The sequence below is a fragment of the Motacilla alba genome, chromosome 1 (assembly GCF_015832195.1).
Source record: "Motacilla alba alba isolate MOTALB_02 chromosome 1, Motacilla_alba_V1.0_pri, whole genome shotgun sequence".
Lineage (NCBI taxonomy): Eukaryota > Metazoa > Chordata > Aves > Passeriformes > Motacillidae > Motacilla > Motacilla alba.
The window spans coordinates 39,562,182-39,583,559 of record NC_052016.1 but is presented as its reverse complement, the minus strand read 5'-3'; the positions used below and the strand labels follow the sequence as shown (position 1 = coordinate 39,583,559).

Below are 21,378 nucleotides of genomic sequence, written 5' to 3'. Positions count from 1 at the left end.
ATGTATTTTTAAGCTGCTAAATTGAATTTCATACCATGTATCTGCTCTGCTGCGTGCAGTGTGAGGACAAATGCTGCCTTCCTCACCCATCAGCAGCTTAGCACCTGTGAGCCTCAGCTCAGGACACCAAATCACCCAGAGAACCTCAGCAAAAGGACAAATCTTTTTCTCCAGAGTTGAAAGTTCAACCCTCCCTTTAAGACTTTCCCTTAAAAAAAAAAAAAAAAAAAAAAAAAAGACAACTGGGAAAAGATACCTCCCTAAGCACAGCTCCTGTAACACCTCTTTTACAAGAGTAGCATCATCTCACATCTGCAGCACACATGGAATCCCAAACCAAGAGCTGAGGACTCCCCTGTGGGCTCTCCTTGACCAGAGGCACATGCGACAGACAAAACAAGCCATACTAGCTCATATACCATAGCATACACTTTACCAATATGGCATATGCAAACATGACTGGCATTACTAGTACCAATGTAGCATGTACTATAATTGGTGTAGCACAGATAGTAATACATCATACTCGTACTATACTAGACTTCTGTAAGGCATGGTCCCTTATATCATTCTCAGCTCTTAATTGAAGAGTTTGATGGATGGATGGACCATTGGATGAGTAAGAAATTGGCTGGATGGCCACACTGGAAGACCTGAGTCAATGACTCTGTCCAAACCAGCAATGAGTAGTGTTCCTCAAAGGCCTGTACTGGGACCAATACTATTTAATATCTTCATCAGACAGCTGAGTCCAAAAGGGAAGTCCAGTGCTAATAATTAGAGGAAATCAAGAGAGGCTAAACCGGTCAACCTCATTACATCACTGACACTCTCCAGGCTGCCATCCATGCTGAGAACTGCATGCTGTTTGCCACTGCTCATCCCAGAAAATCCTGGGGAAAAAAACAAGACATACTTAGGAAAGAGCTTAGCTATGATACAGCCTCTCCAACATTTTCCATGTTGGTTTGACTACCTGCCTTCATTACTTAGAATATGATCTCATCAAGTTAAAGACAGTCTCCTACAAAACCACTTTAAGGCAAACAGCGCAGAAAATGCCTTCAGATGATACTCCAGAGTAAAGAAAGAAGCTAGCATGACAGCAAGAGGAAAACTTTTGGCAACCTCTTTGAACAGGAAATAAATAGAAGCCTAGTAATAAAACCAAGAAACATGGTACATTCTGTGACACTTCAGCTTTGGGTCTTCATTTATTTCCTCTCAATAACTGACTTAAAAACAGCAAACACACTCCACTGCTCATCTACAAGGCTCCACCATTAGTATTGTGATGTTCTTCTGGAGGGCACACAGCTCTGCACTAAGGTTCCCATTCCACCTCTGTCCGATCTCCTCTTCCAAGCCACCACTCTGCAGGACTGTCCTATGTCCTTGAGGAGGGATGCCTCAGCTTCCCCATCTCTTTTTTGACCCATTAGCCCAATATCTATGAGTACTGGAATAAGACACTAAGTCTGTACGTTGAATTAATTTCCTTTATTTATATATAGGAAAGACAATAAAAGAATATTATAGTCTACACCAGATAGTTGACCCCAAGTGTCCTCTCTAGCAGACTTTCTGCTCACATTATCCATACCAATGTCTGTGCTTTGCCTTTTCCTCCACACTCCTACCCCAATATGCCATGGTCAGGATTAGGCCTTGCACTTAGGACCTAAGGCACAAGTCTCTGCCACTTGAGCCAGAGAAATCTCTACTACAGGTGTGAGGGAGGAGCACACAGGGGAAAATAGCTGGGGAGGGACATGGGAGGGAGCTGTGGTCCTGTAGATGTTCTGCCTGGGGCTTGAGTTGGCCATCTGCCATCAAAATCAGCCCCTACTCCATTACTGATTTATATAATACGTTGGTTTACATAGTATATACTGATATTGGATTGCTATAACATATCTGGTTGGGCTACTCACCTTGCAAATCAGCATTTAAAAAAAAATAGATCATGAGTTTAGGGGGGCTCTGTCTTCTGCTGCTCAGTTCAGGGTATCCCAAGGGAAAACCCAAATTTTAAAGGGCAGATCCAGCCCAGAAAGCCATCAAATGACAGCAGCAGAGAGAGGCTAATGGAATCCTAAAGACACATCTGGAAAAACAGCTGTGTGTCTTGGCCTGCCATGCACACTAAAAGGTCATCAGTACCACAACGGGTCTTCACTGGAGCCCAGAAACCCCAACTGCATCAGGTCAGTCTCTCTTGGCTGGAGGGGTTTGTGCCCCTCAATCTCTTTTGGGTGTCTTGCAATAAACAAAGCAATAAAAAAGCATAAACTCCTTGTTGACCTGACACTGATTGTCTTACAAGCTCGCTGCCTCACAGACCAGCACTGCTACATTTTGGCATTTTCCAGACTTTTTTCTACCTTCAGGGTTTTTCATGTTGGGTTCCCAAACCACATTAAAAAGAAATGTAACAACTAAGCAGAGGTCACCCCAGAACCAACTCAGTGCCATGGGAAGGGCTGCAGACAGTGTGTGCATAGGACATCTCCATCCCTGGGGCCCTGCTAGGCATGTCTTCCTCCCCGTGCCTGGCCCTGTCACCTCCCCAGGCTGGTGGCATGGCTCACAGCAGGCAAGACATGGCTACTATGAAGCAAAAGGACACTTCTCCGAGCTGTTGGCAGCTGCTTATTTCTGCGTTAGCTTAGGTACATTAAGGCATGAAGACCAAGTGCATAGGAAGCAGCGAGACCCTCCAGGTGCCTCCAAATCAGCCCCTGAGACCTTTTCCATTGAAATGTTTCTCAAATCCTCCTCCAAGATGCTCACTGTTATCAGGGCGAGGAAGAGAAGCTTCTGGCTTTGTGTTGGCCCCATGGACACTGCCCATCTGGTTCAAGCTGTTGGCTAAAAGACAAGTCCGTGGAAGGAGCCGGATCCGCCCCCGCCCGCTGCTGGGCTGCAGCCCCCCGAAGAGCTGTCATCATCCTTGTCCCTGTCCAAGTCTCTCCACCAGAGCGGGGATTTCGGCAAGGCAGAAATATAGGCAGCTCTGTTCCTCGCTTCTTTTTCCTGCTCCTGGGAGAAGGAAGGGGGAAAAATAGCACAAGGATATTAGCAGATAAAAGACTCAAGTGGGGGGATGCTCCCACCATCCCTGAGGAGCCAAGAGCCTGTAAGGTTCCCCCTGGGAGCTTCCTTCAAATTAAAGTGGGGTATGAAGGCCATGTGCTCTAGAGCTCAGCAGGAGGGATGCAGCAGAACATTGTAGCTCTTCAGTGATCAAACCCAGCCCTCCTGTGTCACCTATGGGACAGGAGGGACCTCCCATATCACCCCACATACAGGACATGTCATATGAGGCACTGTTGTTTGGAAAGCATTGAACTCCATCAGCTGAATGAAATATGTTCTAGTTTGAATTCCCACCTCACCCATCTGCCCAGGCAAGCTGTGGATGCACCATCCCTGGAAGTGTTCAAGGCCAGGTTGGATTGGGTTTTGAGCAACCAGGTCTAGCAGAAAGGGTCCTTGCCCATGGCAGAGGGATTGGAAATGGATGGTCAGTAAGTCCCTTCCAACTCAAACTATTCTATGATTCTATGATAAGAAGAGAAAAAGGAAAAAAAAAAAAGACTTTGCTTGCAATGGTTCAAGTGAACGTCAGAGGTGGTAGGAAGGAACAGCTAGTTACCAATGCGTGAAGGTGGGAAGGAGAGGAAATGGTAGAATGAAAGGAACAAGTATTTTACAATGAAGGTGGCAAGGCACAGGCACAGATTTCCCAGAGAGGTAGCAGATGCTCCACCCCTGGGAACATTCAAGGTCAGGCCACATGGGGCTCTAAGCCTCTGAGTTGAAGATGTCCCTGCTCAGCCTGCAGGGGAGGTGGACTAGATAGCCTTTAAAGGTCCCTTCCAATCCAAACTGTTCCATCAGCCTCTCTTTCCCAGGCGCTTCAAAGAAAATTTCAGGCTGAACTTTCAGGAGCAGATAGTAGCAAATCAATGGCAAGCACAGCCACAAGGTGTCTTGTACCAATCTCAGCGCCCGGTTTCATCAGGAACCTATAACCTGTTTATATCTGGTTGCTAAAAACGAAAAGGGATTTGTCTTCAGGGAGTGGGTGGGTATCTGCAGGATTTTAACCACAGGACAAGATCCCACTGCTGCCTAGATTTGTGTGAACGTGGCCCATGAGTCGGACAGCTGCAGGACCACATCCTGCTGTGCACAGCAGCGGGAGTTACCTGCAAGAAAAGGATGTTATCTTTGGAAATGGCTTCCATCAGGTCCTTGTGGAGGGACGGTTCGCCATGCAGGCGGCCGGCCTCAGCCAGAGCCTCGTGCAGCTGGCAGCTCTGCCGGTCCGGCCGCTGCCGGTAGAAGAGGACATAGGCAGTGTCCTTGGGGAAGAATGAGGTGACGTTGCTGACCGATTCGAAGGAGGAGAAGGAAACTCTGGTGTCATTGAAGAGGTACCACTGGATTTCAAAGTCCAACTGTTTGTCAGAGGCTGGTTTTGGCACCCCATCCGGGGGCTGCCCGTGGGGGACGGTGTCAGTGCACTCCCTGGAGTAGCAGTAGTAGTGGCCACTCTCAGAGGAGATGCCTGAATGCACCACCACGCTGCAGAGGTCATACACGACAGTCATGAAGCCACTCCCTGGGACAGCACCATCCTTCCCGTGCCAGCAAACCTCCTCAGTTTTCTCTGGAGCAACAAGGATGGGTAGCTTGAGCACCACAGGGATGGAGACATTGTCCAAGATCTTCTTCCTCTTCATTGTCCGTGGGTCGAAGGAGAACCGCAGCAGCGTGAGGATGAGGTAGTGTGGACCCTCTGTCAGCTCTGCCACCTTCTCAGCATCCTGTAACGATGCACATTTCTCACAGTGGTACTTATTCTCTGCTGTCAGTCTCTCCGGGGATAGAAAATAGTTGATTAAATCTGGGACAGATCTGGAGTCCTTGGGAGCACATGCCTGCTCTGCAAAAGTTGAGAGAGGGTCTTTGGCTGCATCCACCCCAACATCATTGCCACGTATGGGATTTGCTGCTTCTCCTTGTTCCTGGAAACCTAATGTTTCCACCGACACTGATGGGGCTGCATGGTCGCTGGCTGTGGGGGCCTTCCTCTGGATCCAGGGAGAACCCATAAGCTGGCCTGCATTTTCTGGAGGCTCAATGAACTGTGGGCCAATTTCTTCCACTGGTAGAATAGATGTGCTCCCATGCACATTCCTGTCCGATGGAGGAAAAGCCAGGGACAGGTCTGTGAAGGCTTCTTCTCGCGAGGAAACATTCAGGCACTTCAAGCAGCGGATTTTTGTCATCATTTTACCCCCAAACATCTTCTCAATCAAAGTCTTGTTTAAGTAATGATGCTCCACTGCCTGAGACGTCAAGCTGGATTCCTTGAGTTTCTGGTAGATCCTTTTTCCAGTTTTTTCCTCTTCATGCAATCTTTGGCAGGGGAGAAAAAGGCTGTGTTATGCATCAATACAACACCAAGAGGTAGTTTCTAAAGTAGGGCTCCTGTTCTTCACTGCAAGTAGTTAATCCAAATTAACCTGCCTTCACCCAAGGGTCTGATGCTGTGGGAAAAAGGTGGGAAGGAGTCTGACAGGATTTGGGAACCTGAAGTCTTCATGTGCCACTGACCACATGTTTCTAGAGGGATCATTGGGACACCAGAGGTCTGATATTTCTAGGTAAAGGCAAAAATCAACATTTTACAGAGTAAGCTGAGTGGCTTGTCAGGTGAATCTCTAAGGTTGGTACAATTTAGGTTAGATATCAGAAAAATCTCTTCACTGAAAGGGTGAAGGACAGTCAGATGTTGGAACAGATTGACCAAGGAAGTAGTGAAATCACTGGTCCTAGAAGTGTTAAAAATGTATAGAGGTGGCATTTAGGGACATGATTTAGTGGTGAACTTGTTAATGGTTGGACTCAATGATCGTAGGGGTCTTTTCCAACCTTAATGACTCTGTAATTTAATGAATTCCTTGTGTCCTCAGAGCAAAGGCAGAAATTTTCAAGTTGAACTAAATTCTGACCTTACCCCTAAAATTGTCCAAACAGGATTTCATTAGAAAGAGAATTTCATTTCAGACCAGTCTCACTATCCCAAGCCTCCACTCTCCCACCTCCTCGGGGTCTCAGCCATGTGCCCTGTTTGCTTGTGGGTTAGCATTAAACACTGCATTGGGGTTTAGGGACACTGTTGTCACCAGGCTCCAAGATCACGGCGCTCGTCACGTACCGGTCCAGCAAATACTTGAGGTACTCTGAGCAGTCCTGCTGAGCTCCAGGGGTGAACCAGGGTGGCCAGGAGGCAGAGAGGAAGCTTTCAGGGGAGATGGCAGGTCGCTGGCAGCAACACAGAAGAAATGCATTTAATCCTAGCAATTTTTCCTCAATTCACAAAGGGGGATGGAGAGAGGAGAGGAGTGTTTTTTTGGCTGCTTCACTGGTAGCACAGTGTTCTGTTCCTGATAAGGTGCCTTTTTCCCCCCCTACAAAGGCTAATCCCAGTCCCAGGAAGACTTTCTTGGTTTGCTGCAATCCAAGATGGTAAGGATGAATTTCAGACATTATTTTACATATACTTCTATAAACACATGGATATGTGTTTATCATTTGATTTTTAAATGGTTTATTGGCCTGATCCAGATAATTCTACTTCATTCAGCCTGAATTTAATTTGCTGCTCCATTTAATTTGATCAGGATCTCTCTCACCAAATCCTTTCATAAAACAAAAAAAAAACCAAAAAAAAAAACCTAAACCAAAACAACAACATCAACAAAACCAACAAAACAAACAAAAAACCAAAACCAAACAAACAAAAAAACCCACTAAACTTGCACCCAACATTCTGATCACTGCAGGCAGGTAATCAGTGTTACCAGATAATGTAATTGCTGTCATTAGGAAGCAGATATTTAATTAACATGGAAAAAGACCCATCTTTAGCAAAAAAGTAACTTCAACAACAACCCAAAGAAGAAAAATAACCAAACGAAATTAACAGGAAACTAAACCATCAACTACACAACAAGCAAATATGCTTCTGTACTTGCTCATCACAAAACACAGACACCCTAACCTGCCATCAAAACCTAGACTCTTCTATGACCAAATATTAAATTTACCAGGATGTCTGTATTTCCCCCCCGGGTCATCTGTAGTGACACAATACCACAATGCTACCAGCCAGCTCTGCCAGTCAAGGCTTAGGAAACTGAAAAGTCTGGATGCCTTGCTACCCAGCAAGGGAAAATTCACTGACTTTCTAAAATCTTGTCTTTCTAGCAACAGAAATATGTATTTTCGAGAGAGGAATTAGATATGACCTAGCTGTACCTCCAGGAGTCACTCCATTAAATTTCACATTTGTCATGGGAATATTTACATTTAGTTTAAGGGGTTATTTTTATTTTACTTTCCCCACATACAGAGGATTCAACAATCTGGAATCTAAGGGGGTTTTTATAATTATCCTTTTAACAAAACCACTTGTAAAGCAATTTCTATCGATTGCTAGTGCTTTGCTGGGCAGCAGCGGGACAAGCGAGCTGATCCAGTCTTTTCTCCTGCTGCACAGCAAGAAACAAAGCCTCTACTTCACACCAACAGGCCTCTCAGCTGACCACAGATATAAACTATTACCTAATGGACTTCACTGTCAAAACCATTAGCTATGACATCAGCCCAGCCCAAGAAGACCACAAGTTAAAGACAGGCAGCCTGGTGTGAAGACATAGCCCACTTTCCTGGGTGATAGGCGTTTTCCTCCACCTCTCCCAAAATTAGCCTCCTTCATATAAACAAAATTTGTCCCATTACAAAAACCCACCAAGATCCACAGCTCCTTATCAGCACATTGGAGCCAGCAGGAAGCAACTTGGAGACGAGCCTTTCCGCAGCCGACAGTCCAAACAAATAACTAAAACATGAAATAATTACCTGACTGTGCTCCAAAAATGCAAAGAGCCACTGGAGCTTTGTCATCAGGGGCTGGGAGTTGCCCTCAGTTAAATTCAACACTGAATGCCGAAAGCTGTAAAAGAAAAGCAGAGATGCAATCTGTGAGATGGAAAATCAATGTGGGACATGCAAGGTTGGAGTGACAAGCAACCCCTGGAGCAGTCTTGAACGGGAGCAAGAGAGGAAAAACTCACTCTGAAGCCATAAAAAGAGACTGTATGATGCTGTTCATGTAGCAAGTGTTTCCCAAGTTAATTAACCCAATCTTTCCCGTCTCTGATTTAGATGCCAGGCGTGGGTAAAAGCAGGCCAGCTCGTTCTTCTGGGAGGTCCAAGCATTTTGTCCCAAGAGGTGTTTAATCCGGTCTTCATTTGGAATTGGGAGAGCCTTGGAAAGAGAGATCAGTGTTACAAATCATTATTTGTCCTCACAAGGGGAAGCTGAGGGGCAGGCGCCAATCTCTTCTCTCTGGTGACCAGTGACAGGGCACAAGAAAACAGCATGAAGCTGTGTCAGGGGAGGTTTAGGTTGGATATTAGGAAAAGTGTCCAGCACGAGGTGGCTGGACACTGGAACAAGTTTCCCAGGGAAGTTGTCATGGCACCAAGCCAAGAAGCATTTGGACAATGCTCTCAGGCACCTGGTGTTATTCCTGTCCTGTGCAGGGTCAGGAGTTGAACTCGATGATTCTCATAGGTCCCTCCCAACTCAGGGTATTCTATGATCCTATGATTGATCTTTTCCCATGAAGAATTAGTAATGGGCAACTGCAAAACCCCTCCGCTAGAGGCATTCACACAACTAATTTTCCTGCTCTTCACATGAACCTGTCTCCATGCATAGTCAAGTTTACTTGTTTGTATTAGTCCTTTAGAGGCATTTCAGAATAAAGTTATAGCTAAAACCTACAGGCACCATCAGGACTTCTGCAGACCCACCATTAGAGAAGTAATTTCCTTCAACCTGCCTACACAGGGCTCAGACTCAGGATTTTAATCCCCTTTCTTCTACCACCATCTGAGGTGTTAAGGTCAGGACATCCCTACGAGCGGGACAATCCCTCTATTCTAGCTACTGACAAAGATGCCATTTCCATATGGAAAGCAGTAAAATGACTGAGAAGGGCATGACTCACTTTAACTGCTTCTAGGACTGGTTCATAGAGGTCTGGGAATCCTGAGAAGCGGAAGAACATGCAGTGGATGAGCTCAGCCAGCTGCTCCAGAGAGCTGGTTGCAGAATTGGAGTCCTCCTTCTTCAAAGAGGCCACCAGCCTAGGGATGTGAGGGAGTAGCTGGAAAAGAAAAATTCACTACAAAAATTACTCCATGGTATTCACAGAACGTTAATACATTTAGGGGAATGAAATTCACCTGCAGGCAGAAAAGACAGTGAACAGGAGTTGACTTCAGTGCCACTCTAGACTTCACCCTTCACCCTTTGAATTCAACAGCAACTCTCCTGTTGATTTTGGCAACCTTAGAGGGTTTTCTGTTGCACGACACTTGCAGGTTTGTGCTGCCACTTTGCTGAGCTGCAATTGCCATTCTTTAGTCTCCCCTAAATCCCACACCCACAGTGGAAAGGACATGCTGACTGCCAAGTGCAGGGATTCAAACCTGCAAGGTAGATGGGATTAGCCTAAAAGAAATGTGTCCGCTGTGCTCTATGTTATTTTATGCTGAATACACTGAACTGGAATTGGTACGGTGGGATGGGTGGCAACAGCATATAAACAGCACATTCTTTATTTTGCTTTCATCTCGAAAACGTAAAAATGCACGAGCAGATGCAAATGCAAATGATCCATTGCTCACGGGCACCCTCTGCTGACCCTGCAGCTGCACACAGAATTAATAACCAATTTCCAGCCCCGCAGATGTGCTAGAGTGACCCAGGCACTTACACAACCTTTTTCATATTTATATTTTAAGTTATTTTTAGCCCGGTGTAATCCTGGAGAAAAGCATGAGGACCCCAGTCCAGCCATTTCCAGGTCGTCTCTTCCTTGCTTGGTCTTCTTCTCCTCTTTTTCTTTCCCTTCAAAATGTTGAGATTTTTAACTATTTCCCTTCCAACAGGAAAGGTTGTTGGGGAAGACGATCAATTGCAGCACCTTTTTGTACATTCTCAAAACAATTCTCAAAACCCTTCCGAAGTGCCTGGGCAAACACAAAAAGACATGGTTTGGCCCTGTTGGGTTTTGGGTTTTTTAAATAGAGGAGGAAATTTATACCTATGGGCTGCAGATGGAAACTTCAAGCCAAGAGCAACTCACAGCTTTTGGAGTGTTTCAAAATTTGATGTCTAACTGAAGACAACATGTTGGAATTACTATTTTTAGAAACCAAAGTTTCTTAAGAAATTCAGGTTCCTTCAAAGTATCTCCAGCTGAGGAATGAAAAAGCATCAGTTGAAAATGTTAGCTAGCTTTGCTTTTTTCTAGCTTTATCTGTTTATTCTGTGAACTTCAGGTGAAAAGCCAAATACAAGGGCTTTAACCAGAAAGTACAAAACCAAACATTAATAGGAGTAATTTTTCATCACTGCTTTTATCAGTTCAATCACTACAAGCATGCTTTTGCCTTCAGCCTCACTTTTTAAATTCAGCATTCCAGAGGCAACACCAGCAGGAAGCAGAGCTGTGCCTTAGTGCCAACAGCAAAACAAACTACAAAATATCACTGTGGAAATGAAAAGTGGATATTCAAATGTTGCCAAAAGTTGTTTTTGCTTTTAACGGAGAATTTGTGTACTGAAGTGCTCTGATCCAGTCTTCCAGTCTTGCTGCACTGATGTTGTACAGACCTTTCAAAGATGACCCACCACTTAAAGAAATGGTGCCACATGTTGGTGACAATTTAAAGTCACACATGGGATGGTGCCCACTGAGTCCAACAGACAGTAAGGCATCCACTTAGGAAAAGCAAGGGCTGTTTAATAATGTATTCCCTGCCCTGCAGTGAGGGCAGGGAGGGCCCTCCAAGATGTTCTCAATGCAAAGGCTCCACCAAATTCGCTCCAGAGCCAAAGGGGCAACATGTGCCACACCTTAGGCCCCCCCCATCCCTGCTGCCCCACAGCCGGGTTACACTCAGGACAATGGCCTCATCCAAGTGCCAGACACAGCCTTACCAAGTGAAATGCCTCATGGGAGTGCTGGAAGCTCAGCAGCATGTACTGCAGGACAGACAAAGCCCCCTCCCTCACAATGGGGTACAACAGCTTGGAGAAGACCTGGTAGAGGAGAAAAAAAAAAGCAAATGAGAAGGCAGGATGGCACTGCAAGCAGCAGGAGAAGGGAACAGCAGGAAACAGAGGCACTAGGCATCTACCATGGCTGTTGGTGTCTTCCTACTCCATGCTGGATGTTGAAGCAAGCAGCCTGTAACTAGGTCTCCAGAGTCATCTCCTGTCCTGCGTATTGGCTCAGGGCACCCTTAAAATACTGTGTGGGTTATCCTCACCCTTTCAGCCTTGTGCAATGCCTCTATGACAGTGCTGCATCTCCATATCTCCCCACGAAAAAACTATGCAAGCACAGCAGAATGCCAGATTTTCTAGAACATGCCTCTTAATTTATTCAGATATTTGGAACTTTATCACTAACCTTTCAGACAAAGAGATAAAAAGCAAGTATCTTTTTCAAAGGCTACATAATTACATTTCTTCTACTTTACAAAAAATACCTCTATACCCTCTACTGTTGTCAGATCATAACTTCTGAGGGTTTCCAAAAATCACATGTTATTTTATGGGCTGTGTCCCTTTCCTATGTATTAATAATGAAAGGAAAGAAAGAAAAGCCAGAGATGCTTGGCTATTGTCCCACTGCCCAATGCACTTGAGGGATCACAAAAACAAATGCAGTTATTGATAATGTTCCAGTACTGATAATTATAGAATGACAGTATCATTTAGGTGAGAAAACACCTCTAAAATCATTGAGCCCAGCTGTTAACCCAGCACTGCCAAGCCCACCATCAAACCATGTCCCTAAGAACATAGTCTTAGTAGCTTCTACGATGACTTCTTCTGGTGGCTCAGCCAGGTGTTATCCCCATTATATGAAGGAGGGAAGAGTAGGACCACAGCATGGAAAAAGTTCTGAAATAGTGACCAGTTTCAGTGCTTGATCACAGTTTTCAGAGAGAGCAAGTACTCACTGCTGAAACAGGTGATGGCAACAGCAGCGGGGGCTTTATCTACACTGATAAAAGAACCAAGCCAGGGCACAGGCTTTAGAACTGACCTCTGACTGTGTAGACTATTAATACACTCACTGATGTGTATTTTACCTGTGCCAGCCAGCAATGACCCAGGCATGGTCAAAGGAGAGCATGTCACATTCCCAAAAGCAAGTTTTACAAGAGTTTCATAGCTTGGGAAGGAGAGTGTTCAACTGGTTTGAAAATCCTTGGCTACTTTATTTCCTTTAAGATATCAGTACCTCTGCAGACCGCAGCCTGCAGAATCCCAGGTTATTCTGGAGAACATAATTCCTAGCAGCAAAATCAGTATCCCTTGGGACAGAAAACTCTTTTTTCTCTATACATCTCATCTTGTCATTTGAAAGGCAAGGTGATATTTCAGGTGCAAGATGGTATTTCTGTGGTTCACATTCACATTTAAAAGAGCCAACTGACCTTTTCTATTTTTGAAAGAGTGACTTCAATCAAGATGCTGAACTTCTTCACTGCAGCCAAACCCTTCAGCAGAGCAATGATCCATTTGTCTATGTTCTTTCCCAGGGGCCAGGACACCCAGTCAATCATCCTGAAATGAAACACAAACTCTTAAATAAATTTAATGCATATATTGTAAAAGTCAAGCTCCACTCTAGGTCAAACCTCCTCCAAACTGGTGTCCAGACACTGGGATGAGACAGGCTCTGCACAAGGCATTTCACATGTTATTCAAAGCACAACAGAGCCTGAAGTAGAAATACCCCCATGTTATCATCATGATGTGGTTCATCAGAGGATCAAGTTCCTTGAGTAAAGTGGGGATTCTTTTCCAAAAATTTCAGTCTAGTCAAATTCAAGCTTTTAAAACTGGTGCTGTGCTCTATATACTAGTCATGTGAGGTTTTGATTGAGGGCTCTGCATTGTCTCCATTAGAAAACAAATTATACTGGTTTGATCTCTGCATTGTTACTGGTAAGGAAAAAACACTCAGATTCATATCCTTTAGTTCTCTGTATGGGAAACATTGATTTCCAAAAACATATTAAAAAAACTCCACCTGGAAACTCTAATAGAAGCCAATTATTCCTGAATGTCACAGGTGAAAAATTTCATTTCTAGCCACTCAACCAACATCATGTTAAGTTTCTGCAAGAAACAAGTTCTTTACAGAAGTTTCTTGTAAAGCAATAACCTAAGACTAAGTGATGACACATTGTTTCTGTTAAAATTTAATGTTAAACAACTGGGAAGTAAGTAAGACTCGGGATCTCCAAGTATCCAGCTTTGCTGACCATTTCACTACCTTTGATTTGAAGATACCCCAAACCGTCAGGCTACACCTCAGTTCAGCTACCTTACTCAGTCAGTTCCTTTTACTTATAAATCTGTATCTTATACAAAATAAAAGAAGGGAAGATAGATAACTAACCACTACAAGGCAACAAGCAGGAATTAGTAAAGTTTACAAGGAACTGGAAAAATTAAACTCCAGTCAGTAAAAAAACCTTAAAAAGCAGAATATGTTGGAGTGTTGAAAAGTAATACAAGTCAAACCAGGGTGGATAATAAAGCAAATGCCAGAGAAGCTTGCACAGACATTTGCACCAGAGGAGAACAAGGAAAGCCATGCAATCACTGTATGTGAAGATGCATAGCTGTCAGGCATCATCAACACAAGAGGAAGATCAAGGAGTCACAAGGAAGACCCTGAGGACTAGAAACGTAGAACTGGAAGGAAATGTATTGATTGAAAAGGCATGCGAGGCACTAGAAATGGAGGCTACAGTAACTCATCTGCTTGAAGACAACCAGCCAGGTGACTACAAGTTCCCAGTGTAACAGCAGCCATGGAAAGGACCATCACCATCTGTGGTGCAGAAGGAAAGGTGTTCTCCATAGCAAAACAATGACATCTCAGGTTGTGGTCAGGCTGCCATGGTGAACATGGTGCACAAACACCACCATCTGTGCCAAGACCAATGAACTATGTGGAAGAAACATATTCAGGTAGTAGGGGAAATGAAGTACACTTCCTGCAAGAAAAGCTTAAAATAACCTGGCTTGCTTAGCACAGCCATGAGAAAAATCAGAGATGAGAAGGGACGGCTCTTCCTGCACATATTGAAGGAATAAACACCAGGGAGGCAGAAGATATTTCAGCTATTTCTGTTGGCATAAGATCAAAGGAACTGTAAGATGGCCAGAAATACACACAGACTGGCTGTTAGAAGAGAGATTTGACCAACTAAAGCAAGCCAGTGGTGGAAGAGCTGTGAAAGAACAACAGTGGGAACATTGTCCTGCTTTGAGGAGCAGAGCTGAACATTCATGAAAGGGGTCTGTAATGTCAATGCTATAAAGCAGGGAGATGGATCCAGAGATTCAAAGGTCTTTTTTCTCCCTATCTTATTTAAACAGGCCTAAAATAACCTTATTTGATTGAAGCTATACTTTGCTAGCACTGGTAGCTAAGTTACAGCGCTGCCCGTGTTGCTACAGTAAGAAGAAATTACATTTTAAATTCACATTGCATGATCCACAAATATTTTAGTAGTGATGATCCTAATTTGACAAAGGAGTCATTGATTTGGTATGCTAAATTTTGAAAAGCCTAGACCCTGTTCTCCAGAGGTAGTGAATGCCCGCATAGCTGTGTGACAGCACATGTCTTGAGCATCCAGACCTGGGCTCTTTGGAACAGATACAGCCCCAGGGGAAAAAAAAATTAAAACCAAATCTGTGAGTACCTCTGGCGTCACAGATGCACAATAATAGGGTTTATCTAAAAACAGATAAACTCTGTAAAAGAGCTTGTGGTGTACACTTATGCCAGCAGGTGACAGCCTTGCTTTTTTTACCACCATTTGTTCTTTATATGCTTGACCAGAAGCTTCACATAAATCCAGTTTATTCCCCTGCTACTCCCAAACCCAAGCTTCAGAAAAAAACACTTCTGCATGCAACCAGTTTGTCACGGATACTAGGCTAAAAGATCTTCAATTTGTATATTTTCCTTTGATTTTCTAGGCAGGGAGCGCACATAGCAAACAGCCTGAGGTCATCCTGGTTTTGAGGCACCCATCTGCCATAAACGTGCTGCCAAAACTTCAACATTTCTCCTAAGTGATGTTAATTACATTTTGTGGGCTCTGATTAATTATTTACTCCTCCTTCTGCATGACAAAGACTGTTTTAAGGAATGATGCAATTGATTTGGCAACCTCTGTATTTAGACACTGGCACTCTAAGAAGATTCGTTTGGAGCTTGTAGCCACAGGTGTCCAGAAGGAGAAAAAAAAGAAGATGTTTAGGAACTGAACTGCTAACTTAATATTTTGTCCTGAGTTGCTCTGGATTCTGGGAAAACCATGACCTTCCCTAGCAAGCAAAAGAGAAGTAACTTATTTCTGCATACATAAACTTCCCATCAGGAATAATGTGTTTCTGTCATGCAACCTTATTGGGAGGGACACGCAAATCCTGTAATAAGAAGAGGAAAAAAGATGCTTCCAGTGAGATCAAGTCAGAGCAGATCCCTTGTGTTAAGTGCACACACCACTGCACGTGAATATCATCTGTTTAAATGGAGACCTCTAAGGGAAGCATGGGTTAAAGATAGAATCATGGAATAATTCAGGCTGGAAAATACCCTTAAGATCATTGAAGATACACCTATGCAGAGCAAGGCACTGGAGCACAGAACAGCTGTAGGACTTAGACATAAGAGTGCAAAGAAGACCTGGTGATGCCAAAGAGGGCACGGGTGCTGCAAAGACCAAGTCTGGCATGTCAGGTAGCCTTTCACCCACTACTCTTCATCATGCTTTGACTAGGTCTCCACTATTTTGTCTGTCCACCTGCAGCATACCCAGCTGACAAAGGCCAAGGTGGGACCTGGAAACAGTTGGGCATACCTCCCTCACATAAGTCTTTAGCTGTGACTGGTGGCTTAAGAAGATATCCTTCTGAAGGGAGACAGGGATCATAATGAAATCCTGAAAATGAGATTTTGGGGAAGAAAAAGGCCTTAGTAGCTTCAGGGGGGGAAAAAAATCAAACCTCTTCAACACAGCCCATATTGGACATCACATAATGCAATTATTTACAAGAAAATAAACTAAATTAAGCCAAACAAATATAATAATAGTCATAATCATAATAAAAGCCACTCTTTATTCTAGTTCTCTAGGACTTCAGGGCTAGAAGAAATGATACAGAAGTTTTCTTGTTCCCTACACACTCCTCACCAGGCAGCACAAGCCAAGCTGCTTGGGATAAAACCACACATTTCTCCAAACTGAGTTAAAGCTTTCACTCCCACAGCGTCTCCTACCTGCCAATAGCCATCATCATTTGCACATCAGTGATGCTGTCATCATTGGTGAGGTTTCTTATGACGCCATCCATGAGCTCCAGAGGGACAAACTGAACCACGCTGGCCAAGGCATTGGAGGGAGCCTCCTGTTCCTCTGCAAGACAGGGATCACCCCCGGCAATGAAGATGTTAGTTGACAGGAAAACCAGGCACACTAGGTAATTTCTTGTCCTAAAAACCAAATAATTTCTGCCCACAAAAAAATAGAATCACAGAATTGTTAAGCTTGGAAAAGCTTTCTAAGATCAAGTCCAACCCTTAACCCAGCACTGTCCACCATTAAACCACATCTCCATGTGCCACATCCACACATCATGGAACGGATACTGAGCTGCTGCCAATGAGCAGTGTAGAGTTCTCCATTGGCTGTGCTAGGAGGATATTTCCCCAGATCCCAGTGCAGCACATAATGAAGCTGGATCTTAGCAGATGGCTGTTCCCTGAAGCCATATGTAGCCCCCAGAGAGGAAGAGATCACAAGCACATGTTTGGCCCCACTCAGGTACCAAATTTCCTCTGCTTGCTCTCTTTTTACTAAATACTGCAAATAATTGCAAAAGGATGCAACTGCAATTTTGCCTGCCTGGAAATGGGCCTCCTTCCAATGGGTGAGGCTGTCATACTGAAAAACCCATCTCCTGTCGTCTTAGGAATAGCTAAAGCAGAAGCTCACCAGACTTTCATGGCACTAGGACCTCCCAAAAACCTTCTGAAACCCTCCACAATAACCTAAAGGCCCCAGAAGTTGGATAAATATTGCCTGTCTCACCCTAAGATGCAACCACTCTTCAGACAGTCAGTAGGGCTTCATACCTTTAGGTCAGTGAGAAATAACTGCTTAGCTTTATCCCTAGTCTCTGGTAGGGAGCAGGCTGTGGGGCACCACCAAGTCAGCCAAAATAGAGCGGCATTTCTAAAAGCTCTCAAGTTCCACTTTAACAAGCTGCAGATAAGATGTTTCCCTTAAGCCCAGCTGATGCTGGAAAGTGCTGAACACAAACTTGTGCTGCAAATGCTTTGATCATGTTAACAGCTCCTCTCTGCAGACTCTCCCTGGTTTCAGGGCAAAATTGTTTTCCCAGCTCAGAGCCCTGGTAACTTTTAGAGATGCTTGTCTATTATACTTCATCTGTGGCTGCATTTCTGTAGTGGATGAAAACCCTGCAAGATGTCAAACTAATTGAGTTTTACTTCATCAGAGCCAACATCTACATTCCCAGCCTTTTTTTAATTATTATTTTTAAATTACCTGTTGAAGAAATTATAGTGAACAGTTCTTTCAAAGAGGGCAGGATGGCTGAGGTCTGAGTCCTCCAGATCCTCTGCAGCAGACCACTCACTTTGTTCACCTGCTCCAAAAACTCCATGATCTCTTCTTCCCCCTCGGAGACGCACTGGAACTGCCCGATGCACCGGATCAGCTGCTGACAGAACAAGAGCTGGTGTTTTCCCGTGGGAATGCACTGAGGATGCTGCGTTAGGAGTTTGCTGATCTTCGCACACTGCTTGGGGCTGGGCTTCTCGCAGACTTTCCGGAGCACCTCGATCCTCAATAAGCTGAAGATGCTGTTTGCTGATGGGCTTTCCAGGACAAACTGCAGTCCCAACTGGATATAATCAAGTACATAATGGCTTCGCTTCCCCAGAGGTCCATAGCCTTCCTGGAGGAGACTCAGCAGGAAGCGGACGTTGAAGAACTCCTCAAATTCCTCTGGGTGATAGTGGCCATAGACCTCCAAAACCTCTTTCCCAATCTCTCTTTTATACTTGGTGTCCCCGGTGAGATAAAGCTTGGTGGACAGCTCCAGCATGGACCAGCACTGCTCGCTGTCCATGGGCTGCTTTGCCGCCTCGATGACGCGCCTCACAAGCCCTTGCTTCACATTGTTGGGGTAAGAGGACATCACTACAGCTTCCAGTATCTTATCCATCTCTGCTCCCTGCGCCTAAAAGACAGGGACAGAGCAGCAGGTTAGTTCAAGGAGGGTCTGCTGAGCTTTTAAGCCCAGGCAGGGGCAAGGGAGGTCAAAAAAGCAGAGCTATCTGGAACCACTCTGAAGAGGGTAATTCTTGTGGCTTTTACATGTAGCATTCAGAAAAGTTTCCACTCTGGTGATGCTTGACTGAGACTAAAGCCCCCAAACTGAATGAATACACAAAGATACGGAATTTCTTCTGATTAATCACACATTTGAGCATTTTTTGTCTTGCAAACAACCAAGTACAGACCCACAGATGGAACAAGTGGGGAATTAAGGGAGCCAAGGTCTTACAGTGGTGTCTGCTGGCTCAGGTGTCCTCAAGAGGCAGAGATGGTTCCCAATTATCGTCTTCACATTCAGGGAAGGAGAGAAAAGCCCTGGGAAGCAGAGGTGGGATTGCAGCCTCTCTGTGCAATGGCAGGGGTGTTTGTTTAACATTTAAACTGTGCTGCCAGCCACTCTATCTGAGTGGTGCAGTCTTGGCTGCTCCCCAGGGACCTGCCGCATTTGTATGCGGGACCAAAGCGAGCGGGAGAGAAACTGCAGAGTCAGGCAAAGTTTCCCATTTGTCACAGCCTGAATTCACCAGCAATAAAGCATTAGAGAAGAGTTTTAAAAAACCAAGGAATTCCCAAGGAAAAGCTCAGAATAACATTTATAACCAGTTGTTGGATGCACTACTGCACAAAAAAAACCCCAAAAAACCCAGCAAAAACCAAACCATTATAGAGTGATAAAATTAGACAGTCAGGATTTCTTATAATGTATTACAGGGACTAAAAAGGCTCATCCACAGCAGGTTCCCCCAGCATAATGCACTGCACAAATACACATTTGGAGAAGGTCCCTTCCTGCCTATAGCCTAAAATGAGCCACACTTGTGTATCTGACCAGAATAATAATCCCCACCTTTCTGTTCCTCAGCTCCCCAATGTGTGAAATGAGAACAACATGCACCAATTCCTAGTGGGGCTGGTGGAAAGATCCTTCATTAGCACTTCGGAAGCATTTGAAGTTTTTCAGGTGGACAGGGTTACAAAGAATACATATGCAGATGACATGTACCCCAAGTATGGCTTTCACAGATGACACCCAGAAGAGACTTCATCAGATGCCATTCAAGGACCATGTCATCCCTGGAGTAAGCCTGTATCTGAGCCAGAGAGTATCTTTTCTCCTGGTAGACAGCTGCTTGAGGGTGGAGAAGTAAAACCATGCCAGACACAAACATCAAGCTCTGACTCACAGCTGCTTAGCTGGGAAGCAGTCCCACTACACCAAATATCACCTCTTCCCATCATTGCTTGCCCACATGACAATCTCACAAGATGACAAAAAACCATTATTGATAAATATATATGCATATATTTATAGCTACCTCCAATCCAGTGATGACCGCAGGCTACATTGCAATGCCTCTCCAAGAACCACCTTGCCCTTTCTGGCCCCTGCATGCTGACTCATACATTCCTCTGCTCATGTGCTGGATTTATTTTTCTCCCATCAAGCACTACTGCTGCCTTCCCTGCAACAAGCTGTGGCAGAGCTAATGCTCTCCATCACACTGTTTTCCCAGGATAGAATATATAAGCAGGACTCCTGAGGGACCAGCCTGCATTAAACCACTGGCAAATGAGGACAAGATAAAAGGAGAAGACAAAATCCCACAGATAATGTCTTTTCACCTCAACAGAAAGTCCCACGGTGTCAGCAAAGGCTAAAAGTCAGCCTGGAGAGCAGATGGGTCTTGCAGACAGTCCAAAATGAGGAGAAGCATTTGTCCTTGCTGTAGCTCAGTGATCACCTTGGCCAAACACAAACTGGCACACACCTGCAGTCAGGCTGGTAACCCTTTCACCTCCTCTCTGCAGGTTCCCAGCCTGATCCCAGACACCCCAGTCATCTGGCATATAGATAAGGGGCCAGGAGGAGACAGAAGGATCTACAGTACTCATTGGTTACGTCTCACTACTACTTCCCTGGAGCAATCTGTGCTGAGCTGGGCACAGTGGTATGCAAACACCACACAGGCAGGAGGGTCAAACAATGGCTACAGTTCTTTTAGACCTAAATCACCCATAAATCACCACTGTCCCCTGGTGTCTGTGGCATTGGGTGCTCTCGCTGTCCCTCTCAGATGGGATGGCTGCCCACCACTGTCCTCACTATGACCGTGCTTTTAGATACTTTAGCATTGCCAAACTTCACCAAATTTTTGATGCAAAGAGTCTAATTTCATCTGAATTTTGAGATAAACTTGCATCTCCTAAAAGGGATTGGTTCTTCCTCAGGCTGATCACAGAAAGGGACAGGAGGATGGGCTTCCTCAGTGTTGCTGCCTGGACCGCAACTGGGTCACGTCTGACGTTGTGTAGTAGCACAAGGCTGAAACAAGCTCCCTCCACAGTCAATAGGCAAACACGTCCCAAAGGACCTTCTTCCTCAGCAGGAAACATCATAATGACTTATATGGACATTAAGACCTTGAATACACACAGGGAGAACCACCTGAGTTGACCTTGTGGTGAAGGGTCCATGCTCTCCTCACCAATGAAGGGCTTTGCAGGACAAGGCTGGGCTTTAGGTGAAACAGTCCCACATGTAGCTCGCCAACCACCCTGGTGTCAGCAAGAGGGGACAGACAAGCCCATGGTTCTGCTGTGTATCAGGGTAGACCAAACTGCTCCCTGGGTGTGGGCCAGACAAGGCCAGGATGGATGATACCAGCCAGGCCATATATTACAATCTTAGAACTATTTTAAAACAACATTTAAGTGGCTTTGTAATATGCAATAATAAATATTATAGTCTTAAAACTAAACTAAAAAAGCATTCTAAACTAAAAGATCATTCACATGTCAAAGGCTAGGAAA

General features: G+C 44.7%; 1 protein-coding gene across 4 annotated transcripts in view; it reads right to left on the bottom strand.

Moving 5' to 3' along the window:
* Positions 1 to 1,485: 1,485 nt before the first annotated feature.
* The window catches only part of USP35 (ubiquitin specific peptidase 35), a 27,964-nt gene continuing 8,071 nt past the window's right edge, over positions 1,486 to 21,378 (bottom strand). For 3 of the 4 annotated variants that reach the window (XM_038140299.1, XM_038140281.1, XM_038140290.1), the window contains exons 2-11: positions 17,773 to 18,469; positions 16,482 to 16,617; positions 12,607 to 12,736; positions 11,096 to 11,197; positions 9,096 to 9,254; positions 8,154 to 8,347; positions 7,939 to 8,032; positions 6,233 to 6,339; positions 4,215 to 5,430; positions 1,486 to 3,042 (exon numbers count right to left, since the gene is read on the bottom strand). In XM_038140299.1, the coding sequence (XP_037996227.1) occupies positions 2,872 to 3,042; positions 4,215 to 5,430; positions 6,233 to 6,339; positions 7,939 to 8,032; positions 8,154 to 8,347; positions 9,096 to 9,254; positions 11,096 to 11,197; positions 12,607 to 12,736; positions 16,482 to 16,617; positions 17,773 to 18,454 (2,991 nt within the window). In that variant the 5' untranslated portion in view covers positions 18,455 to 18,469 and the 3' untranslated portion in view covers positions 1,486 to 2,871. Of the gene's footprint in view, positions 3,043 to 4,214; positions 5,431 to 6,232; positions 6,340 to 7,938; positions 8,033 to 8,153; positions 8,348 to 9,095; positions 9,255 to 11,095; positions 11,198 to 12,606; positions 12,737 to 16,481; positions 16,618 to 17,772; positions 18,470 to 18,796; positions 19,535 to 21,378 lie in introns of those variants that run through there. The other variant, XM_038140271.1, reaches the window with a different exon arrangement.